The sequence below is a fragment of the Anguilla rostrata genome, chromosome 5, assembly GCF_018555375.3.
Source record: "Anguilla rostrata isolate EN2019 chromosome 5, ASM1855537v3, whole genome shotgun sequence".
NCBI classification, from domain to species: domain Eukaryota; kingdom Metazoa; phylum Chordata; class Actinopteri; order Anguilliformes; family Anguillidae; genus Anguilla; species Anguilla rostrata.
Genome location: NC_057937.1, coordinates 3,957,569 through 3,985,387, shown reverse-complemented (window position 1 = coordinate 3,985,387; position 27,819 = coordinate 3,957,569). Strand labels below are relative to the sequence as shown.

Genomic DNA, 27,819 nt, shown 5'->3' with positions numbered 1-27,819 from the left:
AGGCATTCCAACGAATGATTCTCTGACAAGTGTTCAATCAACAAGAACTGTGGCTTCAACAACAACCAAAGCTTCAGACAGATTCAAGGATTGCAATGTTGTATTTATAGCTTTTATATTATTGTATTATTGCACACCAGACCTATCAGCCCCACCATCCTCCCATGATCATTCATTAAGTGTACATGGACCAGGAGGAGGCGGGAGTCCCTCCCCCCTCTTTCAACTACATAAAACGAGGGCCTTTCTTTACTTTAGTCCGTCATCATCAGTTTAACATCAGCCAGTTTAGATCTGTTGCGGTGAAAATTTGGGTTGACTTTTGCTGTTGCCATCTGGGCCTGGTGTTTCTTGGTGTTTGGTCTTGGTATTACAGCACATCTTGGCTCTCTTGGGGCTAACTTAGGCGAAACAATCTGTGGGTTGGTATTTTCTATAATTCATTTCTTTTGTGACTGTAACCTGCCATGTCTGTAATATTCATTGTTTTTAAGATAGTTGACCTTTAGGTTAGATGTTGTATATTCTTGTAACTTACATTCCTTTATTTTAATTTTTTAATTGTAGAGTTGTACAATTTGATAAAGTTAATCTAACAGGTTGCTCACCCTAATAATTAATTATCAAATTTGGATATAATACTCAATCCTCACTGTCCCAACAGATCGAAGTGTGAGAAAAATGGGTGCAAGAACCATGGAGAATCAGTCCACAACAACAAGAAATGCAAGTCTCAAACAACAACTATAATTCCAACCACAAGTACTCCAAATAAAATTGAAACTACAAGAAGAACAAATCTTCCAGCAACTACAAATGAAACACCAACAACTACAACTGAATCTTCCAGCATAACAGTTAGTCAAACAACAAGAGCACAAGCCACAACAATTTCAACAACTCCGACTGCAGCTCAAATAACAACAGATGTTCCAATTAACACTGAATTTACAACCACAACATTTACTACTTCAACTAAAACTGAAGCTCCAAAAACTACAACTGAACCTCCCACCACTACCCATGCTCAAACAACAAGAGTACCAGAGACTACAGTTGCTCAAACTACAACTGTAGCCCCAACAACAACTATTCTTCCAAGCACAACCGCAGCTCCAACCACAACCAGTGTTGCAACAAGTGAATCTCCCACCACAACAGTTATTCAAACAACTGTAGGACTAACCACAACAAATGTTCCAACAACTCTGGTTCCAACCACCTCAAGTACTCCAAATAACATTGAAACTACAATGACAAATCTTTCAACAACCACAAGTGAAACACCAACAACTACAACTGAAGCTCCCACCAGAACAGATGCTCAAACAACAATTGCACCAAACACAGTGGTTTCTGAAACAACTACTGCAACACCAACCAAACTTTCTCCAACTGCAACTGTAGCTCAAATAACAACAAATCTTCCAATTATAACTGAATTAACAACCACAACATTTACTACTTCAACTACAACTGAAGCTCCAAAAAATACAACTGAACTTCCCACCACAACTGTTGTTCAAACAGAAAAAGAACCAAAGACTACAGTTGCTCAAACTACAACTGTAGCTCATCCCACAACAATTGGTTCAACTGCAGTTGCAGTCATATCAAATATTTCACCTACAACTGAAGCTCCAACCACTACAAAGTGGTGCAACTCAACAAGTGCAGCTCCAAGAATGACAAGTGAGCCTCGGACCATAACAGTTGCTCAAACAACTATTCCACTAACCAAAGGAGTTGCTCATACAACAGCTGCAACACCAACCAAAAATTCTCCAGCTACAACTGTAGCTGCAACAACAACTATTCCATTGAGTACAACTCAAGCTCCAACCCACGAAAATCTTCCAAAACTTACAATTGAAGCTCCTGGCTACAACAATGGGTGCAACAATGATGGAGGATCAATCCACAACAATAAAGACCACAAGCCTCAAACAACAAAGGAAGCAACGCTAACAACCACAGAATATTCATCAGGCTTAGTTTCAATTTCAACTGAACCTCCCACCCCAAGAGATACTCAAACTACTACAGTCGTAACCACATCAAGTATTCCATCTAAAACCGAAACTCCAACCGCAACAAACCTTCCAACTACAATTGAAACACCAACAGCTAGAACTGACTCAGTCACCACAACAGTTGATCAAGAAACAACAATAGCACAAGCCACAACAACGTTGCCAACTACAACTGCATCTCCAACCCCAACATTTACTACTTCAACTACAAGTGAAACTGCTACAAGTGAAACGGAACCTCCCACAACAACAGCTGGTCAAATAACAATGGTACCAACGACAACAGTTGCTCAAACTACAACAATAGTTCCAACAACAACTATTCTTTCAAGTACAACAGCTGCTCTTACCAGAAACAGTGTTTCAGCTGTAGTTCCAACCACATCAAGTACTCCAAATAAAATGGAAACTACAACAACAAATCTTCCAACAACTACAAATGAAATACCAACAACTACAACTGAACCTCCCCCCACAACCCATGCTCAAACAACAAGAGTACCGAAGACTACAGTTGCTCAAACTACAACTGTAGCTCCACCCACAACAAGTGGTCCAACTGCAGTTGCAAATATGTCAAGTATTTCACCTATAACTGAAGCTCCAACCACTACAAAGTGGTGCAGCTCAACAACTACAAGAGCAGCTCCAAGAACAACTAGTGAGCCTCGGACCATGACAGTTGCTCAAACAACAATTCCCTTAACCAAAGGAATTGCTCAAACAACTACTGCAACACCAACAACAACTATTCTTCCAAGTTCAACTGTAGCTCCAACCACAACCAGTGTTGCAACAGGTGAATCTCCCACCACAACAGTTATTCAAACAACTGTAGGACTAACCACTACAAATGTTCCAACAACTCTGGTTCCAACCACATCAAGTACTCCAAATAACATTGAAACTACAATGACAAATCTTCCAACAACCACAAGTGAAACACTAACAACTACAACTGAATCTCCCACCATAACAGATGATCAAACAACAATTGCACCAAACACAGGAGTTTCTCAAACACAAACAACTACTTCAACACCAACCAAACTTTCTCCAACTACAACTGCAGCTCAAATAAGAACAAATGTTCCAATTACAACTGAATTAACGACCACAACATTTATTACTTCAACTACAACTGAAGCTCCAAAAACTACAACTGAACTTCCCACCACAACTGGTGTTCAAACAGCAAAAGAACCAAAGACTACAGTTGCTCAAACTACAACTGTAGTTCATCCCACAACAATTGGTTCAACTACAACTGCAGTTGCAGTCACATCAAATATTTCACCTACAGCTGAAGCTCCAACCACTACAAAGTGGTGCAGCTCAGCAAGTGCAGCTCCAAGAATGACAAGTGAGCCTCAGACCATAACAGTCGCTCAAAAAACTATTCCACTAACCAAAGGAGTTGCTCATACAACAGCTGCAACACCAACCAAAATTTCTCCAGCTACAACTGTAGCTCCAACAACAAAAATTCCTTCGAGTACAACTCAAGCTCCAACTCACGAAAATCTTCCAAAACTTACAATTGAAGCTCCTGGCTACAACAATGGGTGCAACAATGATGGAGGATCAATCCACAACAATAAAGACCACAAGCCTCAAACAACAAAGGAAGCAACGCTAACAACCACAGAATATTCATTAGGCTTAGTTTCAATTTCAACTGAACCTCCCACCCCAAGAGATACTAAAACTACTGCAGTCACAACCACATCAAGTATTCCATCTAAAACTGAAACTCCAACCACAGCAAACCTTCCAACTACAATTGAAACACCAACAGCTAGAACTGACTCAGTCACCACAACAGCTGGTCAAGAAACAGCAATAGCACAAGCCATAACAACGTTGCCAACTACAACTGCATCTCCAACCCCGACATTTACTTCTTCAACTACAAGTGAAACTGCTACAAGTGAAACGGAACCTCCCACAACAACAGTTGGTCAAATAACAATGGTACTAACAACAACAGTTGCTCAAACTGCAACAATAGTTCCAACAACAACTATTCTTTCAAGTACAACGGCAGCTCTTACCAGCAACAGTGTTTCAGCTGTAGTTCCAACCACATCAAGTACTCCAAATAAAATTGAAACTACAACAAATCTTCCAACAACTACAAGTGAAATACCAACAACTACAACTGAATCTCCCACCATAACAGTTAGTCAAACAACACAAGGGAAAGCCACAACGATTTCTCCGATGACAACTGCAGCTCGAATAACAACAAATGTTCCAATTAATATGGAATTTACAACTGTGACATTTACTACTTCAACTACAACTGAAGCTCCAAAAACCACACCTGAACCCACAACCCATGCTCAAACAACAAGAGTACTGAAGACTACAGTTGCTCAAACTACAACGGTAGCTCCAACCACAACAATTGGTCCAACTGCAGTTGCAAACATATCAAGTATTTCACCTATAACTGAAGCTCCAACCACTACAAAGTGGTGCAGCTCAACACCTACGAGAGCAGCTCCGAGAACGACTAGTGAGCCTCGGACCATGACAGTTGCTCAAAAAACAATTCCCTTAACCAAAGGAATTCCTCAAACAACTACTGCAACACCAAACAAAATTTCTCCAACTACAACTGTAGCCCCAACAACAACTATTCTACCAAGTTCAACTGTAGCTCCAACCACAACCAGTGTTGCAACAGGTGAATCTCCCACCACAACAGTTATTCAAACAACTGTAGGACTAACCACAACAAATGTTCCAACAACTCTGGTTCCAACCACATCAAGTACTCCAAATAAAATTGAAACTACAATGACAAATCTTCCAGCAACTACAAGTGAAACACCAACAACTGCAACTGAATCTCCCACCATAACAGCAGCTCAAACGACAATTGCACCAAACACAGCAGTTTCTCCAACAACTAACGCAACACCAACCAAACTTTCTCCAACTACAACTGCAGCTCAAATAACAACAAATGTTCCAATTACAACTGAATTAACAACCACAACATTTACTACTTCAACTACAACTGAAGCGCCAAAAACTACAACTGAACTTCCCACCACAACTGTTGTTCAAACAGCAAATGAACCAGAGACTACAGTTGCTCAGACTACACCTGTAGCTCATCCCACAACAATTGGTTCAACTGCAACTGCAGTTGCAGTCACATCAAATATTTCACCTACAACTGAAGCTCCAACCACTACAAAGTGGTGCAGCTCAACAAGTGCAGCTCCAAGAATGACAAGTGAGCCTCAGACCATAACAGTCGCTCAAACATCTATTCCACTAACCAAAGGAGTTGCTCACTCAACAGCTGCAACACCAACCAAAATTTCTCCAGCTGTACCTCCAACAACAAATGTTCCTCCGAGTACAACTGAAGCTCCAACCCACGAAAATCTTCCAAAACCTACAATTCCAGCTCTTGACTACAACAATGGGTGCAACAATGATGGAATATCAATCCACAACAATAAAAACTGCAAGTCTCAAACAACAAAGGAAGCAACGCTAACAACCACAGAATATTCATCAGGCTTAGTTTCAATTTCAACTGAACCTCCCACCCCAACTGTTACTCAAACTAATGCAGTTGCAACCACATCAAGTATTCCATCTAAAACTGAAACTCCAACCACAACAAACCTTCCAACTACAATTGAAACACCAACAGCTAGAACTGACTCAGTCACCACAACAGTTGGTCAAGAAACAACAATAGCACAAGCCACAACATCTCCAACTACAACTGCATCTCCAACCACAGCATTGACTACTTCAACTGCAAGTGAAACTGCTACAACTGAAACTGAACCTCCCACAACAACAGCTGGTCAAATAACAGTGGTACCAACCATAACAGTTGCTCAAACTATACTAGTTGCTGAAACAATACCAACAACCAAAACAGTTGAATATAGTAAGACAATAGCAACAACCACACCTGCTCAAACTACAACTGGAGTTCCAAGCACAATAAATAAACAAACAACAACTGACGCTCCCACCACGACAAATCAGCCAACAACAATAAGTATAGCTCCAAAAACTACAACAGAATCTCCGACCACAGCAGTTGCTCAAGCAACAACTGCAACACCAACCAAAATGACTAAAACTACAACTGGAGTTCCTCAACTAACCACAACTCCAGAAACTACAACTGAGGTTCCAACCACATCTAGAAGTACAAATGAAGCTCAAAACACCACAAATCTTCCAACAACTAACACCGTTTCTCAAACAGCATCAATAGCACAAACCACAGTTGCTAAAACAAAAACTTTAACTCCAACAAACATTTCTACAACAACTGGAAATCCAAATGCAACTGGAGCTTCAACAACAAAAAATCCTGCAAGTAAAAATTACAGTCCAACCACAACTAGTGTAGCAACTTCAATTGAACCACCCACCACAACATTTTTTCAAACAAGTGGAAAACCAACCACAATAATTGCCCTAACTACAACCACAATAACACAAACAATCTCTGGAATGATGACCACCGCTTCAGCTCAAACCAACACAAGTCCACATGGAATGTACGTACACATTTTAATATTTGATTTTACGGTTGAGGTCCACCCACTGAAATAGAGATCGAACCTTTCCTTCAATGGACAATCCTAATGGTGCCTCCTTGTGTTTCTGCAGCATGGGCTCGGTTTTCATCTGTATTCGGCTTGTGTTCGACACCATCAAGACCGTCCCCAGCGAGAGTGAGATTGTCACTATGGCCCAAACTCTCTTGGATGCTCGTCTATGGCAGATGAACGATACAGTGAAAGCGCCGAGCAACATGACGGACTTGAATGATCCAGTGAGAGTGCAGAATATTACTTATCAGCGTAAGTCCATGTCCACAAACCTACCTTACATCTGGCTCCTGAACCACCATTCTATTAATTCACGATGCCTAGAAGGCCGTTTACTGGTACATATGAAATGTTACAGATTTCATTTTCTTAACATTTATGTAAGCAAGCACAATGAAATGAAGTTTTATTTATTCCTCAGAACTATTCCGATCATTCGTTTGATATGACACTGGGCTATCGGATAAACGAACGTGCCATTCCAGAAAACCTGAACTCGAATGAGACATACAAACTCATCCAGGATGCATCGACAAGCTGGTGAGCTTCTGCAGAACCTGAACATGCTAGTCACTGGTCAGCTGATCATAAGATTAAAGCTCACAGGTAGTGAGGATGTCCTTATGTTTATTCATTCTTTTTAACGCTTTTCCTCTGCTTTTTAGCTGAACCTAATGCTGATCCAACCTAAGAAAATCTTTCCACTTCCCAAGCAATTTTTAACGTAAGTCAAAACCTGGGTGCCTTGTATGATTTCCTATTGATTATGAACAGAACTTTTTTGATGAAAGATTAACTGAGGCAAGTTCCAGTCTTATACTTGTGTAAATGTTGAAATGGTGTAATCATCAGCATGAAACCTCTTCCTTTTTTATTTTCCTTCAGGATCACACCTAACCAGATTAATGCCACTGTGGAGTACGTCTATCAGAAAGGTGACATCAATGAGCCAAGCAAATTCTTAACTGCAGTCCTGAACGCTAGCGGTAGGTTTCTCCCTACAACATCAACAAGTGTTTTTACATTTGAATTTGTTGGAATAAAGTCCTTGATTGGTTAGTTTCAGTCACTCATTGATGTTGTACTTTCAGGCCTGGCCCCCACCACAGCCCCCACTACAACTGAACCTCTCACTACAACAGCTGTTCAGACAACTGGAGAACCAACCACAACAACTGCCCCAACTGCAGCCACAATAACCCAAACAATCTCTGGAATGATGACCCCCACTGCATTTCAAACCAGCACAAGTCCACATGGAACGTATGTACACATTTTAATATTTGATTTTACGGTTGAGGTCCACCCGTTGAAATAGCGATCCAACCTTTCCTCCAATGGAAAATCCTAATGTTGCCTCCACGTGTTTCTGCAGCATGGGCTCGGTTTTCATCTGTATTCGGCTTGTGTTCGACACCGTCAAGACCGTCCCCAGCGAGAGTGAGATTGTCACTATGGCCCAAACTCTCTTGGATGCTCGTCTATGGCAGATGAACGATACAGTGAAAGCGCCGAGCAACATGACGGACTTGAATGATCCAGTGAGAGTGCAGAATATTACTTATCAGCGTAAGTCACATGTCCACAAACCCTACCTTTACATCTGGCCCCTGAGACCACCATATCTATTTAATTCACGATGCCTAGAAGGCCGTTTTACTGGTACATATGAAATGTTACAGATTTCATTTTCTTAACAGTTTATGTTAAGCAAGCACAATGAAATGAAGTTTTATTTATTCCTCAGAACTATCCGATCATTCCTTTGATATGACACTGGGCTATCGGATAAACGACGTGCACATTCCAGAAAACCCTGAACTCAGGAATGAGACATACAAACTCATCCAGGATGCAATCGACAAACTGGTGAGCTTTCTGCAGCAACCCTGAACATGCTAGTCACTGGTCAGCCGATCATAAGATTAAAGCTCACAAGGTAGTGAGGATGTCCTTATTGTTTATTCATTCTTTTTTAAACTTCTTTTTACGCTTTTTCCTCTGCTTTTTAGCTGAACCTAATGCTGATCCAACCTAAAGAAAATCCTTTCCACTTCCCGCAAGCAATTTTTACGTAAGTCCAAAACCTGGGTGCCTTGAATGATTTCCTATTGATTGTGAACAGAACTTTTTTGATAAAGATTAACTGAGGCAAGTTCCAGTCTTATCCTTGTGGTCAAATGTATAAATGGTGTATATCATCAGCATGAAATCTCTTCCTTTTTTATTTTCCTACAGGATCACACCTAACCAGATTAATGCCACTGTGGAGTACGTCTATCAGAAAGGTGACATCAATGAGCCAAGCAAATTCTTAACTGCAGTCCTGAACGCTAGCGGTAGGTTTCTCCCTACAACATCAACAAGTGTTTTTACATTTTAATCTGTTGGAATAAAGTCCTTGATTGGTTAGTTTCAGTCACTCATTGTTATTGTTCTTTCAGGCCTGGCACCCACCACAGCCCCCACTACACCTGAATTTCCTGCTGCTTCAGCTGCTCCAACTACTGGAGCACCAACCACAACAGTTGCGCCAAGTTCAGCTACAGTAGCGCCAACATTCTCTGGAATGATGACCTCAATTACATCTCCAAACAGCACAAGTCCGAGTAGCATGTATGTTCCCATTTTTATATTTAGATTTTACAGTTGGGGTCCACCTGTAGAAATAGCGATCCCAAGGTCTTTTCAATGGACAAACTAATCTTGTCTTTTTGTCTTTCTGCAGCATTGGCAACGTGTTCATCTTTATTCAACTTGTGTTCCACACCATCATGCCTGTCCCCAGTGAACGCGAGATTCTCACTCTGGCTGACAAGCACTTCGATGCCCGTTTACGTCAACCGACCGTTCACTTGAGAACGCTGATCAGTGTAAAACAACTGAACGATCCAGTCAGTGTGCAGAACATCACTTATCAAAGTAGGTCATGTTCACACACCACAACCTATCTTTACATCTGGCCTCTCCATCTTTTCTAATTCACAATGTCTAGGGGACAATTTTGCTTTTTCATATATATCTTTTTCTCTCGGGGATGCTATTACCGCTGAAGAGTTCATGTTGAGCAAGTGGAATGAAATGAAGTACATTTTTTTTCCTCAGAACTATCCGATCATTCCTTTGCTGTGAGGTTGGGCTATAAGATACCGGACGTGAGCATGCCGGAAAATGTTCAGCAGAGGAACAATACATACAAACTCATCCAGGACTCCATCAACCAACTGGTGAGCTTTCTGCATACTATAATGGTCAGGAACCTAGTCCTGTATTCTCTGCAGCAGGCTATATTCCCTGGTGAAATACTGCTGTTGTATCTTTTTTGCAAGGAACTTAGCCAAAATTGCTTCAGTATACCGTCTATACATCTGCATAAATGGGTACCCTGTAGAAATGCAAAAAAAGTTTTGGAAGTCACTGATAAATTACTGTAATGTAATGAGTAGGACTAGTCACTAATTCCAAAAGGACTGTATTTAAAAATATAAGCTGTGTAAGTCACAAGAGTGCCTGCTAAATTCTTAAATTGTAACTGCAAGCTTTGGCTGTTTTTTTCCATTTAATCTTTTTAAAAACTTCACTGCTTAGTGCTAAAATATATTTGCCAGTGATTATTATGTGGACAGAAAGAATTTGATGCATTAAATGTATGTAAGTATGTATGTATGAAGTCTTTTTAAACTCCTCTGTTTCTGCTTTGACCATTTAGTTGAACATAATGTTGACCAAACCTGATGCAAATCCTTTCAACTTTCGGCAAGCAAATTATACGTAAGTCCCTAACCTGTGTGCCTTATATGACATCATGGTGATTAAAAACAAAACTGTTCTCACAAATATTTATGGAGGCAAGTTGCAAACCTGTCCTTGTGGTCAAATACAATAAAAGGTGTATTTCATCAGCATGAAGTCAAACTTCTATCAATTCTTCTTTTTTATGATCCTACAGGGATATGCCTAACCAGATTAATGCCAGTGTGGAGTACGTCTTTCAGCCAGATGACATCAAACAGCCAAGCGAATTCTTGATTGAAATACTGAAAGTTAGCGGTACGTTTTTCCCTACAACATCTGCAGCTGTTTTTTACATTTTAATTTTGATAAGCTGTGAATTACATCACATTAACTATATTTGATAAAACTTAATGCATCACCACTCATGAAAGGAATTCAGCCTGCTCCTTGTATTTACTTAGCAGAAGCATATTTTAGACAGTTTGGCAAGGATAGAGATGGTCCCTCTTTGTGGACACAAACTGATTTACTGCAGGTCATGAAATGTGCAAACCAGGTAGGGGGCGATAACTGCTTTTGCTACCGAAGATGCCAAAACATGGCCCAGAATCTCTTTTTTTTGGTAGAATAAAGTCCCTGTTTGCCGCTCATTGATTTTGTACTTTTAGGCCTGGCCCCCACCGCTCCCCCTCCTACAGCCCCCACCGCCGCAGCCCTTCCCCCAGCCCCTGTCACCACAAGCACCACCGCAGGCCCCACCACCACAAGCAGCCATGTCCTCCTGCTGATCACAAGTACTGCAGGCAGGTTCCCTGGATGGGCCCTGGCCATCATCATCCCCTGCGGTATCGCCATCATCCTCCTCCCCTTCTGGATCCTCCTTTGTGTAAGTACTGCAGTGTGTGTGTGTGTGTGTGTGAGCATGTGCGTGTGCATGCATGCGTGTGTGTGTGTGTGTGTATGTGCCTGTGTGTGTGTGTGTGTGTGTGTGTGCATGTGCGTGTGTGTGTGTGTGCGTGTGCATGCATGCGTGTGTGTGTGTGTGTGTATGTGCCTGTGTGTGTGTGTGTGTGTGTGTGTGTGTGTGTGCATGTGCGTGTGTGTGTGTTTGTTGCATGCATGTGCATGTGCCTGTGTGTGTGTGTGTATGCATGTGCCTGTGTGTGTGTGTGCATGTGCGTGTGTGTGTGTTTGTTGCATGCATGTGCATGTGCCTGTGTGTGTGTTTGTGTGTGTGTGTATGCATGTGCTTGTGTGTGTGTGTGTACATGTGCGTGTGTATGCATGTGTGTGTATGTGTATGCATGTGTGTGTGTGCTTCCTGTGTTTGCAATCCATGCTCTCTCTCTCACTCTCTCTGACTCTCTCTGACTTTCTCTGCCTCTGTGTTGCAGTGCCAGCTGTGTGGTTTCTGTGCTGCCATTAAGAGATGGCATAGGAGGCGGCCCTACCACATGCAAGCTTACCAGCCACATTCTTTCTGAGACGGTAGCTTTCATATTCACCTGGAATCTGAAAACAAAGTTTTATCATTAATGTTTTATTTTAAGTGATCTTACACATATCATACATAGCAACTGCATGGCTGGATGGTGTAAGCTATTTATCTTTATTTATTAATTTCTGTTAAACAAGAGAATAACTATCATAACTGCTCAGGTACTTTATACCCAGGTATTTAAGCAAAACAACTGTGTATAGATTTTACTATCAATGATTATTTCCAATCATTTATGAACCTGAATATGTTTGTTGGATATTTATTACATTACAATGTTTACTATAGATTATTCAGGTTGATTTGTTATTGTAATATGATTGTCAATGATCAACAGAAATGCAATGAAGAAAGAATTTATCAAAATGTAAATAACTGTGCACATCTCCGATAATATTTTTAAAATGAACAGGTGTTGAGAATTAGCAGTAGGCAGGTTCTATTTTAATTTTTAACCATTGTTTTTTTTTAAAACCATAATTACTTTACATATTTGATCATAAAGATATATTTAAGTAAGTATATTTCAAATAAAAATCTACATGAAGAGTTCAAAAGGAAAAGAGCTAAATCTGACATTTATTAACTAAATTTTTACTTTCTTGTTTTATTTCATTTGTATTCTTTATTTCAGCTTTTTTGAAGTTTTGGAAGATTGTGGAAAATGAATGAAGGTACATTAATGAATAATGACCATAGAAATGCACTTTTTTCTTGTTTCTTGTTTCTTGTTATTTTTTTCTGAAACAATAAAGCAACTGAGAAATTTGTAGGCTACATATTGTTTATTCTTCACCAGTTTTATACAAAAACGTGTTCTCCTTTGCTGTATTAATTAACTATTCTCTACATTGCTGCTCTTAAGCTACATCTAGGCTTATGATTTCTCCACAGATCGCATGTGTAGAATAGATAAAGAGAGAATGCTAACTAACGTAATCTCCGTTTCAAAAGTTTGTGGGCTCTTTTTTTCGGCTGGCGCACGGTGTGTTGCGAGCAGTCACGCTGGAAAAATGGTATTTGCCCCATACATTTTGAGACGCCTGAGCAGTTCGGTCATTTTGTGACCCGTCGTGTCACAAAAGTGGGAGTAGACTGCTGGGGGTGTGTCAGTTGACATCGCAGTGCTCAACAGAGCTCAACAGAGTTTTTCAGGTCAGTCAAGTCTGTCATTTGTGCCGTTCGCCACCGGCCTGCCCAGACCACGTCTACAGCGTAAGGTGCAAGCCAAGCCAGTTTGCTAATTTTGGTAAATGGTAAATGGACTGCATTTATATGGCGCTTTTATCCAAAACACTTTACAATTGATGCCTCTCATTCACACACACTCACACACCAACGGTGAAAGTCTGCCATGCAAGGTACCAATCAGCTCGTTGGGAGCAATTAGGGGTTAGGTGTCTTGCTCAGCGAACACTTCGACACGCCCAGGGCGAGGGATCGAATCGAATCGCCCTGGGGCTTTACTGTGCAATGCGCGCATGTTTCATAGTCTATTCGAAAGGCAATCAACGGTTTTTCGTGGATCATACGTTGTCAAATTTGACTTTGATATAAACCCCAGAAGCAGGAAAAATGCATAGGCCAACTTCACATGCATTGTTCATTGTACTTTTTCTCTCTTTTTTAATGATTGTAACGAGAAGAATGACAATAAATGCAACTTGAACAATCTTTTATTTGGCTGTAGTTAAAATGATAGCCAGAGTACTGGCACAAATGATGCATAGACTGCCTTGAGAAACAGGGTTTGATGATGAATGCAATATTTTGCAACAATATCTCTTTTTGGCATAATAAGTCTAATAGGTAATGAATGTAATAATCAAATTTAACAAACGATAATAAGAATAGTAATGAGCATATAATTAGATCAAAAATTAAAAATGACTCAATAAACATGACTGCTCGTCCCATCCTGCCCGGTTCAGTTGAACCATGCCATGAATTGATGGCAGACTAATTTTTTTCAGCAGCAGAGTCATTTTACTGCTGTGAATGGGTTAAGTCACAATGTCTGATCTTACCCAGTGTTCGAATTACGGCGGGGATTGGGGGGGTCTGACCCCCCTAATTAAGACTTGGACCCCCCCAAAAGAGGTAAAAACAACAGGTCGGGGGAGTCGAAACATTTATATATCCTTCTTACCTGTAATCGTAAATATCACAATATATTACTAGTGACGCCACTGATGGGAAATATATTGTAATATTTACAATTACAGGTAAGAAGGATATATAAATGTTTCGACTCCCTCGACCTGTTGTTTTTACCTCTTTTGGGGGGGTCCAAGTCTTAATTAGGGGGGTCAGATCCCCCCAATCCCCGCCGTAATTCGAACACCGATCTTACCTGGCTTTATTTTGCTTTAAACTGGCCCACAATAAAAGTTTAGGCAAAGTTGATGCTGATGCCAGAACATTTGAACAAATGCACATTAATTTCTCTTATATATGAGATTCGTTCAAACTCAATTTTTGAAAACAATAAAAAAAAAAAAAACTGACAGCCCCAACACTGCGCCTCCCATAAAAGTCTTGTGAAGAACACCTGTTCGACAAAGGTGTGGGCCTTGGCACATATGTTTGTTTAAAAGGGCAATTTTTTCACCACCCAGTCAATACGTTTTATTATACCTTTTCACATTTTTGTTTTTGTGTTTGACATTTTGCAGGCTATGACATGCTTACTACTGTGAACAAAGGTCATTTATTATGTGAACATTCCTGCATATTTAGACTGGTACCAAATCCATATATCACATGCAATTACAATAGATAATAAAATGGGAATAAAGTCATCTACTACCAAAAAATAAAAAATAAAAAAAACCTTATTTTGCTACCCCACAAGAATCAATGTTTTAACTTACAGTGGATCTTTGTCAGGACCAAAGCAACATGAATTGGATAAAAGACACATTTTTAAATTTCTTAGCTGGGTAACATCATATCACATTTAATATTTCATATATTTATATTTATTGCATTGAATATTCATGTTTTTCTTGCTGGAATTAAATGTTGAAAATGTTTTATATTGGTTGCTTCATTCTTTGTGACTGTAGCATTTTAACATTGTGCCGACCAACAACAAAATGTGTGCCAACCGAAACCATGTTGGGCCTGGTTGGCACAAGTGCACAACGTGACTTTAGTTATTGGCGACCTAATTTTAGAAAACAGTTGTGGACATTAATAGTAATATTAAATATAATATATGTATTCATAGTTGAGACCTTAACCTTTCCTTGATCAGATTAACCTACAGGGTCCAAGTTAAACTACGCGGTCGCTGCACTTGGAACTGTACTTCCCTCTAGGGTTTTCAACACACTTGTTCCTGGTTATGGTTGTACACTTTGTTGTACGTTGCTCTGGATAAGAGCGTCTGCCAAATGCCTGCACTGTAACGTAATTTGCTACTGGTTAGAATATTCTAGCATAAATTCTGCCCGAGAAATCCAGCGAAGAGTGAACAGTGAGCCAACCAACCCTGGTCTCCTCTATGTCACGCAAATTGGCCACTTTATCAGGTAGACGTACCGTATGTGTACCTGATAAAGTGGCCAATTAGTGTATGAACATCGGTAATTAAATATGCCTTAAAGTGCATGCTTGAATTTATTAGTGTGGCGGCTGACTACGGTTGGGTTGCCTTAACATCACAAATGGAATTAAAGTTTAAGAAAAACTATGCAGTGAAAAACGTGCAATGAAAAACCTTTCGGTCGTAAAAACTAGGTGGCATAAATGTATGGGCGTGGCGCTAAACAAGAAAAAAAAATAATAAACGTAAACGTGAATGTGATGTGTGCGTGCGTAATACCCCTTGGTAGGACAGCTCGATAGGTGAGATGAAATGACCCGCAGTGCGTTTAAATGAACTCGCTGCGGCTGTGCTCATTCACACAGCCAGTCTCAGTAAATACCCCGCTAAATTGAAGGCATAAGGCGGCACATAATTACAAGGCCCCGACAGTAATTTGCTTGCTTAGTAAATATGGCCCCATGTCTGTTGAGCGGAAAAAATTATACGTCCTGGTGGTTCTAACGTGCTCCCCATAGGTTTCTGTTGGCATAGCTATTGCTCTGCTTATTACATACTCTTAAGGCCCGGTCCTGGGAATGAGAGCAAAGCATTCTGGGAACCCCGAGGTCACAGTTCAGTAACCGTTGCTGATAGCCTGCCAGACTCAGTGGTTGGCCAAACCCAGACACACCCTTAGAGGACTGGCAGCCACCAGTAGGTCCATGTCAGGGCATTGTCAGGATAGCATTCTTCTCTGATTCTAGGAATACATTTAAGTAATTAATACATTTAAATAATGTTCCCTAATGCACTCTGTAATTACTAGAGTACTTGAAGTACGGAGAAGGGTTGAACTGCTGTTTGGTAGTGCCACAGCGTGCACTGTACACATTACCTGTGGGACGGCAGTCCTGGAATGCTGAAAAACAACAGGTGCTTTGATCTACAGGTGTGCCACGATCCAGCAACTTTTGAACCCATTATCCTCACAGTACCTTTAAACAGACTTTATGACAGTAAGGTAACGATATGATCAAAGCTATACAGTTACATACTAACGGGTAGTGTGCCGGAGAGCAGTGTGAAGCGTTTATTTTGGAGTGGGTATCTGTACACATCATAACGGTGCTACGTATTTAAGTTTGATCTTCTCTTTTCTGACTGACAGGTAGGGGGCACTAGAGATGGGGGCTTGTGACCTTTGCTCTGGCACCCTGGTCTGTAGCAACGAGATAGAGGCGGAGGTTTAGGGACGACCGGTAGCGGTTTCCGTGGTGCTGTGGAATGTGCCGGAAAGTCCTATTCAGCTGTGGCCCGGTAAGCGGGTTCGATACTGGGCGTCGTCCTCCACCAAAGGTAAAGGGCTGTCGTATCGTTTTGTAAAGAGGTCTGCCACAAGGGGTTGTGGCGCTCACCGCTGCACCACATTTTGTACCTCTGTCCACTGCAGACCGATTCTCAAGCGCCTCGAGTGGTGAAGGACATAATTTGGCTGTTAACCTGGCTACTGCAATTAAGACACGACCTGCTCACAAGTGTGCATATTAAATGAGAGGATTTCAGTTAATCTTTTTTTTTCCTCTTCTGGCTATTAAGTAAATCCACATCTGAAACACTGAAACTGAGTGGTGCAACACATTAACGTAGTATCAATGCAAAACCTCAAAATTAATTCTTTTTTATGTTCATGTCGTTTTTTAAAATTTTTTTAAATTTTATTTTTGTTTTGTTTTAACCAAAGTAGATTTTAAATTTCTTCCTCCTCCATTTCAGTAATTTCACTGGGCTGCCACAACGTTTTCACAAATGTAAACATCAGCAGTTTGGAGTTACCATAGATACGACAGAACCCTCCCCGCAGGTCTTCAGCCTTCGCTGAAGTATATAATGCAAAACGCAGTGCGGCACTTTCATTTTTGTCACACAGCACTTGTCAAAAGCGTCGTACTGCGTATATATCAGGCTTTATGGTTTCTCCACAAGCAGCAGGCCTCAGCAGTGATGAGGATTCTGGGATTTGCATTTATTTAATTTTTTTGTTATTCAGTTGTGGCGTATATGATCTGGTCTAGTGTTGGCTACAATCACAACCATTCGGAGGAATTACACTTATTCTGATTTATTTATTCTGAGAGCCGGACTCTGGATTGACATATTCTGAATAATTGAACACCTTGTTTTGCCGTTAACACAGATCATAAAAGCCACTGCCATAAAGCAGTTTTGCTGTGACATATCTTTTTTTATTTTAATCTCCCCATTATTTATATTCTTGTAAGCTTTTTTGGGGATTTCAAATTTTAATGAATGTAGTGTAACCAGAGGATGGGGCTATTGCTCTCCTCATTTTGTTGCCTGTTGGTTTGCAGATGAAAACCGGGGTCCATTTCTTGTGTGATTCTGGGTAGCCCACTGAGGACGCCAGTACCCACATCACTTAAAACGGGTCACAGAGAAGTACAGAATATCTGCGGCTTTGTCCCACTGTGAAACTAGCTGAAAAATGCCAAACCAATGAATATTCAGCAGGCATATTTTTTTTACTACGCTGCCCTTGTACCGTTTATCAGTACAGTCAAGTGCCGTTGCTGTAGCGTTCAGCAGATTAATGTGGAGCTGTGCAACGGGCCTTTGCGGCCTGGCCTCGATTAAAGGGAGCGGCGTCTCTGAATTTAGAAGCAGCCTCCCTTGCTTCAGCCTGGGCACTATGCCCGACGCCCCCCCCCTCTCCCCCCCCCGCCAACACCGTCCCAAAATTTTTGTGGAAGTAATAACTCTAGGGCTGTTCGGCAGGCGAAACAATTAGATGTGGAATTCATGGTTCCTGGCCGAAAGTGTTGCTGTTTTTATTGACTCAAGAATGCGTGTGTGAGTGTGTGTGTGTGTGTGTGTATGTGCATGCGTACGTGCGAGCATGAATGTGCGTCTGCGTGTTTATTAGTTTTAATTATTATCTGGCTGTATATATAAATGGCCGAAACAACATTCAATAGCCAAATCTAAATGTCATTGCCAGTCAGTTCAAAATAATCACATCTGAATGGGGTTTGGCATTGTGCTTTATCACAGTAAACTGGCATGCCAGCAACAATAACCAGAAAATTGCATATCTTTTTGCAATTGTAGCACATTTGCACTGCAAGGCAGGTACACAGTAAAATGGGCATTGCTAATTCAACTCTAATTATTTATACAAGTCCAATGGGGACCACATGTACTCTGTAAGAGTTAATTTAACACTGAACATTTTACTGGGTAGTTGCCTTGAAATGAGAATGCACTACAAATGCCAAAAAAAGCAATTTTCTAGTTATTGTCAGAGATAAGATATTGTCTCTCCAGTGGCTTCTGGTTCAGAGCTCCTCTTATAGGCGAGAGTAACACTGTGGTGACACAACTGTGGAGGAAAGCAGTTTAAAAAAAAAAAAAGTTTATGAGAAACTGTCTGTTGAATCTGGGCCTCAGGAAAAACAGACCACCGAAAAACACGCCGATGAAAGCTTGCAGCAAAAGTGTCTGCAATCCCTGTCTCCCTGTCACAGACACGTTACATTACAATGCATAAGCAGCAAAACTTTTTTAAATTAAACTTTTACTGTTAACTTTTCACGGAAAAACATCTTTGTGTTGGGAATGAGAAATTTGGTGAAAATCCTGAAAACACAATGTGGCATTCGGTCCGCCGGAGAGGCGGATTGGTCTCGGCTGCGCCGGCTGGTGGAGAGAGCACACGCACCTGGGCTGCGTTAGCTAATCAGCCCAGGTGCTTAAAGGTGTGAGCACTACTCTCCGCAGTTCGAGGCCGAGACCGGGAGCTAGCACCGAGAGTGAGTTTCTTTTTTTGAGTTTCATTTAATTTCAGTTTTGTTTCTTTTAAAAAGAGGGGGGAAAGTGAACCCCGCTGAAAAGTCGGAGGCATGTGACACAACTTCCGGCTTATATATAAATGTCCTTCCAACTTGGGGAAATGAACCATCTTTCACTGCGTGGCAGTGATGACTGGACCATAACAGGCAAACCTGTGTGTGGGCAAACATCCACTTATTGCTCTCATATCTGAATCACAGGCACTCTTTTTTAAATTTTTTTTTTTAGTTTTTTCATAAAATGGCTACTGTTTTAGAGCGACATGAAGAGAGACATGGTTTATGATGGTAAATATCATGGCCAGAAAAATATCCATAATCAGGTGATGATTGGCTGATCGTAGAGCAATGCTTAGCACTTTTTCTTTTGTTCTGTGGCGTAATTATGAGTCTGCAGACCACAAGTGTGTGTATTTTCCGCTCTCCCATTGTCTGTTAATGTGAGGAAGGAGCTCATCTTCAAAGGCAGTGGAGCTCATCAAGAGCAGCGTCAGCGCATTATCCCTCTCATGATCAGACCAGCCTGCTTTGTTTGTTCCCAGATATATTTTAATAGCATGCCCCATTGAGATAGCTCATTTGTTTAACGGGGACAAGCTGTACAATAGCCTGGATTGTAAAATCTAAAACACACAATCCGTACTAAATAAATGCTGCTAGGGTTTGCATTAAGGACCACAGGACCACAGCAAGGCTAACAAATCCTGCGTAGTATGCCTTTAGGACCCAACTTAAAATACTTCATATGAATTCAGCACAAGAAAAAAAAACACAGCACATGGGTGTGCGTGTTTGTGTGTGTGTGTGTGCTTGTATGTATTTTGTTTGGGGGGGGGGTTATTATTATTTTTTAAAATAACTGAGCGCTCCCCACTGACTGTGGTGTCAAATTAATAAATGGTATGTGAATATGCATATTAATATGCACGAAAACCTATTGCTCTAAATAATTAAATAGAGCATAATTATATTTGTGTTTGCATAAGTTAAACAGTTTCATTGTTTCGCAGTGTCATTAGAACAAGCCACAGATGTAGTAGTGTAGTAACAAAAGGCAAATTGCACTCCAAAATGTTTAGGCATTCACGTGCACAGTTACTACCGAATAATTACATTGTAACATAGTTAGATAGCCGTTTGCATGGTAAGTAGATACCTTGAAACATTCCCTTATTTATAAGGACATTTGTCTAATTGCTATCTGCTTTTGTAAGGACTCGGAAGCTGTAAATTCTCTATGGAGACAGAATGCTGGGCTCCGGAAACCACTGAAATGTGTCTAATTACTGCAGTGATAACCATGCTGTATCTATCTGAGGCCTCAACGCTGCAAATTCCACTGAGTCGGCAAAAAGTCCAGGACATTAAGCAAGACAAATAACCTAAAAGCCTAGGATTTAATTGAAGCAATGATTGTGTGTGCTCGTACTGGAAATGTTGAAATGACTTCAGGGTTGAAATGAGAGTAACTGACACACTGTATTAAAGTGTAGGTCATTTGTGATTTAAAGAAACACTGCCTGTGCTAAAGTTTTTTTTAAGTATGGGACATTACTGCTTAACTGTAAATATAGTGAATATTCAGGACAATACATGTAAAATTGAGGACAGTCTGTAATTTCTGCTGTGTCATGGTGAAACACAAGTATGTATAGAAACAAGTCTCTCTCTCTCTCTCTCTCTCTCTCTCTCTCTCTCTCTCTCTTTCTTATACACACAAACACACACACACACAGATGCATGGTCCATGTTGTTCTTCACAAATCCTGTCCAATTAAAAAATACCAGTTGGTTCCTGTAAATGACTGCACATCAGGAAAGGAGTGGGAAACACGTTTACAGCCTGCCGGTAAGCACCTTCACCTTCCTCTCAGTCTTCTCTCCCATGACTGGATCCATATATGTATTCAGTTTATATTAAATCGTCATGACCACAGAAATGAAGGGGAAATCTACAAAAAGTGGTGCATTGTAGACTATTAGCACTGCCTGTAATGGACTCCTGTGAGTTCCCTAAGGAAATGAATGACGAAACGTAATTGTGTTTGCCTCACTTAAGTCCATTATAACGTTGCTTTAATGATTAATTAATGTTGGTTGATTGCTGCATTCCTCGAAACATTGGCCTGAATGGTAAGGTGCGTTAGTTTATTGCGTGCGTTGGAAGTCCCATTGGATAAGCTGTCGAGGTCCTTGCAGTAGCTCACCAGGTGAATGTTAAATCGATTTGTATTAACGTAGGAACATCCAGCCCTCTGCGAATGCCTAATAGATAGCGAATTACCAGGAGAGGAATATTCTTCTTGCTGGCCTGATTTGAAGTGCCCTCGTTTCTGTGGAAATTCACAGTCTTGAAAACTAATTTTTACGAAGAGAGGAAAGAGAAAAAAACTGTCACCTAATATCAAGCATCTGTTTAATTTAGATCTATCGCATATTTCCTGAAGTGGTATTACTTTCTGTGTCTTGAAGATTCACCCAACCTGTAATTGTGTTTTACCTGACATGTAAAGGTGATTTATCTCATCTGTAAAGGTGCTTTACCTGACCTGTAAAGGTGATTTACCTGACCTGTAAATGTGATGTATCTGATCTGTAAAGGTGCTATACCTGACCTGTGAAGGTGCTTTACCTGACCTGTAAAGGTGATTTACCTGATCTATGAAGGCAGGGCTGGAAGCCTGCTGTCATGATTAACTGAGCGTTTAGAGTTTAACGTTTAGCTTGGGTTTATATCTGTGTGAGGCCATCTGCATCCTTCATTCCATCAAATGCCTTTGACTTGTGTCAATATTTAACTTTGGAGCACATTTTCTAACAACAAGTTAAATACGTGTGCTATTTATTGCCAAGGTTGCCAGAGGTGGTTGAAGTCGAGTCCCTTCGGCCCGAAGAGACTCAGCCCTCACACAACATCCAGACACGGACGGCGGGAGGCGACAACTTGAAAAATATGAAATGTCACCCCCCCCCCCCCTCCTGACCCCCAAGGAAGCCCCCTCGTTGTGTGCTCTCTCTACCTGGATGGCCAGACCTGAATGCTAAATGTCAGGTTTTTTTTGGCATCTTTTTTAAAATCAAACTGACCTCACCACTCTTAACGGAAGGAGCTTTCTGGAAAAATGTTCTTGTTTTTTTCTTTCTTTTTTTCTGAATGTTAATTTGTGAAAGCCAACAAAATTAATGCATACACATGTGAATAGATTTATCAGGATTACCACATCTAGGTTACTTTGTTGGTTTTCATTTCCTGAAAAATAATTATCTGTTTATAACAGCTGTTTATAAAAACTGTTTGGTTTAAAATTTCCAATTCACCGCAATATAAATGCTTGCTTTCTTCATTATACTACATCTCTACCCTTAGATGTATCACTCCTGAAAACTGTTAATGGAGGGGAAGCTGTGAGCGCTGCCTTGTCTGTCTCACTCGGGCTCTGAAAATGAATCCCCTGATCCAGGTCATTATTTTATAAACCTTTTAGCCGTCCTCCTCAGTCCTGTGAGAGTCTGTTGGTGTGAAGATGGAACGTCCCTTTCATCACTGCCTGACCGTATCAGCGTTAGAGTGGCACCGCTCGTTACCGTGACGATTACGTCAATCGCCAGTCACCCCCGAGGACCCAAAACACAACTTTGTGAGATCCTGGGAGCCAGCGGACTTAAGAACAGAATACGAACCCTGATGACGCCTGAACCATCGGCACTGGGCAGGTGACATGACTCAGGTGACATGAGCACTGGGCAGGTGAAATGAATCAGGCAATATCAGCAGTAGGCAGGTGACATGGATCAGGTGACATCAGCACTGGGCAGGTGACATGACTCGGATGACATCAGCACTGGGCAGGTGGTATGGATCAGGTGACTTCAGCGCTGGGCAGGTGACATGACTCTGGTGACATCAGCACTGGTCAGGTGACATAACTCCGGTGACATCAGCACTCTTCAGGTGACGTGGATCTGGTGACATCAGCACTGGTCAGGTGACATGACTCGGGTGACATCAGCACTGGGCAGGTGACCTTTGCACCTTTTTTTGTCAGCAAATATTTATTTTATTCTCATTAAAAACATTGACGTAAGCCAATATTCAATCACTGAAAGCAAGTGAAAAACATTAAAAAACCGGAGCAAAGTTTTCACGTGGTGAGTGTCACACCAATTTATTTTTTGAGAAGGCAATCATGCCTTCCATCCGTTACATCAACTCGCTCACTCACTGAGAGTGACGGGGATTAAACTGCTTTCAGCAACAAAAAAAAAATCTGTAAGTGTTATTAAGACATCCAGCTGATTCACGCAGGCTGTCTTTCCTCAGAAGTGCCACGCCAGACGGTTGAATAGTCAGTCACAGTGGGGAGGATTTCGAAATTTGGAACCTGGGGTCTCCATCTCTTCATGATTTCGCTGAGCTAATGCAGAACAGTCGGGCAAAAGAATCTGCGTGAAGAAAGCTCTACCGGAGGTGCTGGTACAATCAGTAGTTTACTTTTATCATTTAACCTGAGCGCACGGCTAAAATTAAGTTTTCTGTTAGAATCAGCCGAGGTACCTTTCAAGCTGCAGTTTAATGTCCTCCTTAGACCTGGCAGAAATAAAAGGTATTATAATACAAATAATAAAAGTGACGAAACCGTTGCAGTTATGATATTTTCAAAAAATATTATTTTCTATTTATTGAATGTCCCGTGTAGTGCAGGTTTTCAACATAGTAGAATATGTGCTTCTTGAGATTCAGACGAGAGACAAAAATGAATTATCAGGTCTTAGGAGGACATAGCACCCAGTGAAGTGTCAGAATCTTATATGAACAATAGCATAGTCTATAGCTACGTTTTCAAATATCCTCCTATTTGCTATTATTTAATGAAGCATTAATTAGTCACTGGATGACTCAAATAAGCAAGTGTTTAGGTCACCCATCTGTTTGACACTGTCAAAGTATTTAGACGAGATTACGCATGAATAAGGTAAGCCACCATTTTAGGTACCACCATAGTGCTGTTCCTGCATTAGGGAAATCAAAGAGGTCCTTTTTAAATGGCACTGATCAACAAAGCGTATTTCTGGAATATTAATGTTTTGAGGTCCATGAGCTCTAACTAATTAGCTTTCAAATGCTCACACTCTCTCTGTCCTGGGAATTTTTTCAAGGTAATCCATGGGGGTAGTATTTTTTCATGAGGCTCTAACCTTGATTTCTTTTTCGTCCCATACACTACTTGTTCAGAATGTTCCTAGTACAGCTGTAATAATGCGCTGTTTTTTGTTTATTTATTTATTTATTTATTTATTTTTGTTGTTTTTTGTGGTGAAATAACTAGTGGTCTGAAGCTATAATGAAGTTGATGCATGAACGCTTCAATCCACCAATGGAGGGATAGCAGCAGCTGGGCCTGCCACAATAAAAGCTGAAAATATCTGAGTTTTATTTCTCAGTGTAGGGTTTTTTACGGTCTTTGGAATGAGCCTGTGTTCTACTGACTAATCTCGGATGGGATAATTCCTCAGAATTTATCTTTGCCTTGCCCTTGCTGTACAGCCTATAGGACGGCAGAGTAAATGTGAAAAGAAAAACACATTTGTGGCCATGGAAATGCCCCCCCACCCCAGTGATACACATTGAACAGATGCGTTTAAAAACAACACACATGTCATTTTTTATGTCTAGTTAAGGAAAACATTTCTGTTGCTTTCAACACAGTCTATGTTAACAGGTCTGTCTTTGTAAAACATAAATTGTGTATTTGTTGGACATTAAAACTATTAACTTTGACACAAAATGTGTTGAAAATTACAAAAAAAGTTGTAACACAACAAGTATGTAGGATTTAATTTTTTCAGAACAAAGCCAAGGGTATCTAAATGTGTGAAATCAGTACGGTCTGGTCTCACACATTTACATAACTTGCCTTTGTTCTTTGTTTATTACGAATTATTGAATTAAAAACGTCTTCATTGAATAGAGATACGGCCTTATGTGGGAGATCAAGGGGCTGACTTTCAAGATTCACTGTCGGTTAAGGAGTGAGGTAATTTCTTTGTTGCCATTTTGGTTATTTATTTTTTCATTTTGGCTCTGGAAATTGCCAGTTTTTTGTCTCTCAAACGATCAAACTAAAAGCTTCAAATTTTAAATGGGTACATCGGTGATTGGGGACCTAAATGGATATGTTTGCCATCCTGCCGGATAGAACAGAACCATCTGAAAAGACCTTACTGAGGCATTTCCCAGAAAAATAGCTCTTGGGCTTCTGTAATTAATTAGTAATTTCAACACCAAGACATCAGCACTTGTGCAAAGCCAATTTCACTTGAGCAATGAGGGGTCCTCTGGTGATAAAGCTCCATTTAAAAAAAAAAAAACCCAACGGCATCTGAGAGGAAACGGCTTTGTGCTGGGACAGAGGAGATCTCGACTGCTTTCTGAAGCTTTTGTAACACTGTTTGGGCACAGATTGTTGCATAACCGATGCTATCCAACATGGTGTAATAAGGTGTGACCACTGGTGGACTGTCAGGGTCATTGGGATATTATTCTCAGTTGGTCCAACCAAAATTGAAGGAATGTCATTTCTGTGATTAAATCTGATGGTGTTTATTAATAAAGTAACGGTTTACTTTTGAGTTCACAAATAGCCAGTTTCATAAGAATACTTGAATGGGTTTCTTTTCATGTTATCGGACCGTTGTTTGTTCAAAACTGTGTTGAAAAGGTGCATTGCAAAGAATTTTCAGTCCAAGGCCTCTTGATGGCTAGCAACGGTCTGTCAGCTAGACAGCACTCTATAATTCTGTGGGCTAGCACAACCACTGTAATGCTTTGGCATATGCATAAGTGTTTTTGTGCTTACTCATTGTGCAATGTGTATATATGCTATAACGGTTGAGCTCGGCTATGTGTGTGTGTATGTGTGGGTGAGCGGTGGTTAGTTTGTTGTTGAAGGCCCTGTCTCCATGGTTCTGACACCATGGTCTGCTACTGGATGTAACATAAATGCATTTAAATTTCTTAAACATTAGTCAGTTTTGATAGTGTCATAATGTTTTCTTTTTTTAATCATTCACCTTCTGTACATAAGTTTACTTTAGAAAGGCAGCCAGAGATACTGTTTCCCTGGCTGCACATTTTGCTGTAGGCTATAACTAAAGGATATAGGCATTGCACTTCGTTTATTCCTGTGAGTCAGAGTTAGTTTCTTTTGCGAAGTTGGTTTCCCTGGCCACTGCTGTGTTTGAAATGTCTGTATAACTCAGGAAACTGGGCACTGCTCCCCCCTGAAACTTTGGTGCTGATCTGTTTTACTTTTTTGTTCCCTGCATCAGTGTTTGTTAAAAACACAAGCTTTCTGTCTGCCTTTCTTAGTGAGTGTGGTTCCAAACACTTGGGGTGGACTGCAGTACAACTTCACTTTTCATTCCATTACATTACCGGCAATTAGAAAACACTTTTATCCAGAACACAACATTGCATCCATTTACACAACATTATTTCATATTTTCCCAATTTTGACTGACCCTGTCATGACACACATAAATGTTTAATGTTAATGAAATCATTGATCCGGTATATCAGAATGCTGTATGAAATGGACTATTAAATAATTATGTGCAGTCCATATTCATTATAGCTATTAAGGTGTGAGTGGACACAGGAAGTAACTTGCCAATAAAAGTGAATGAATTAATTATTAATAACAACAAAATAACTTTGAATAATTAAAGTTGATAATTGATCATTCTTTCTGCTTGGAGCCTGTGCATGGTCCACATGATGTTCTTGTTCTTGCCTGTTTTGAGGTACTGTTGATAACTAATTATATTAATTAAAATAAAATGAATTCCTTATATTAATTATGCCCACACATAAACACATTACATGTAACAATAAATACTCAATAGTTAAAAAGCTGTAGATTAAAAGGTTTTGGAATCCTCTGATTTAAGGTATCAATTAGGCCAACATTCTGGCAGGTTCTGAAAGGTTCTGAAAGCACCTGCAGTCTCACAGAATGCTTCACAATGTAAGCGCCAGGTAACATCATTACAGCCTCAGGTTTTACATTTAAACATTATTCTTGGGTTAGGTGCCGCGTGAAACGCAATGCAGAAGGCATTTAGGGAGGGAGGCAATTCGCAATGGAGTGAAGCGAATTATTTGTACAGTTTCAGCAAAGGAAACAAAAAGGTTTCAAAAGCAAGTCGATAACAATTTTCCTTGCACATGCCCTTTGGGCCTTCATTTACTAGAATATGGATCTACTCGCTTTGTTTCTAGTTGTTCCTTTCTCTCTCTCTTTTTTTTCTCTTGCCATTTGCATTCCCCTTGGGCAATGTACTTCTTCAGCAGCAAGGAACCTGCCAGTCTAAATATTTCAGAAGTGAGTTGGAAGTGAGGGGGGGGGGTGTGTCTAGGTATGTTTTCTCCTGCCTGAGAGGACCAATGAAGCCTGTGTTTGGAAGCAAGGCTCAGCTGGACTGGATGGGTCAGTTGCAGAGTGCTTAGCTCGAGTTTAAGCCTTGGGTTGAAACCCTCCATGCCAGAGAA

The 27,819-nt window shown here is 40.5% G+C and overlaps 3 protein-coding genes and 1 long non-coding RNA gene across 5 annotated transcripts in view; all 4 read left to right on the top strand.

Annotated features, from left to right (window-relative positions):
* LOC135256028 (mucin-5AC-like) overlaps nt 1-12,347 on the top strand; it is a 181,088-nt gene extending 168,741 nt beyond the window's left edge. Inside the window, exons 51-62 of the mRNA XM_064337900.1 lie at nt 7,729-7,900; nt 8,013-8,206; nt 8,385-8,506; nt 8,650-8,711; nt 8,876-8,976; nt 9,082-9,253; nt 9,366-9,559; nt 9,743-9,864; nt 10,347-10,408; nt 10,587-10,687; nt 11,041-11,258; nt 11,767-12,347. Coding sequence (XP_064193970.1) covers nt 7,729-7,900; nt 8,013-8,206; nt 8,385-8,506; nt 8,650-8,711; nt 8,876-8,976; nt 9,082-9,253; nt 9,366-9,559; nt 9,743-9,864; nt 10,347-10,408; nt 10,587-10,687; nt 11,041-11,258; nt 11,767-11,856 — 1,610 coding nt within the window. The 3' untranslated portion in view covers nt 11,857-12,347. The remainder of the gene's footprint in view (nt 1-7,728; nt 7,901-8,012; nt 8,207-8,384; nt 8,507-8,649; nt 8,712-8,875; nt 8,977-9,081; nt 9,254-9,365; nt 9,560-9,742; nt 9,865-10,346; nt 10,409-10,586; nt 10,688-11,040; nt 11,259-11,766) is intronic.
* Nucleotides 1,141-3,820, top strand: LOC135256000 (mucin-2-like). Its single transcript, XM_064337873.1, has 2 exons — nt 1,141-3,598; nt 3,799-3,820. Exons 1-2 carry the CDS (start codon nt 1,254-1,256, stop codon nt 3,818-3,820), a joined length of 2,367 nt encoding a protein of 788 aa, XP_064193943.1. The 5' UTR covers nt 1,141-1,253.
* Nucleotides 3,891-7,328, top strand: LOC135256199 (mucin-2-like). The gene is made up of 3 exons (XM_064338042.1): nt 3,891-6,583; nt 6,696-6,889; nt 7,303-7,328. The coding sequence occupies exons 1-3, from the start codon at nt 4,005-4,007 to the stop codon at nt 7,326-7,328; spliced, it is 2,799 nt and encodes a 932-aa protein (XP_064194112.1). The 5' UTR covers nt 3,891-4,004.
* Nucleotides 12,348-19,216: 6,869 nt separating the features above from the next.
* On the top strand, nt 19,217-22,577 carry LOC135254461 (uncharacterized). Of its 2 annotated transcripts, none has more exons than XR_010329895.1 (3): nt 19,217-19,469; nt 21,005-21,117; nt 22,122-22,577. It is a non-coding gene; the product is annotated as an uncharacterized LOC135254461 (long non-coding RNA). The 2 variants fall into 2 exon arrangements; XR_010329896.1 differs by having other exon boundaries at nt 19,217-19,556.
* The last annotated feature ends 5,242 nt before the right edge of the window (nt 22,578-27,819 follow it).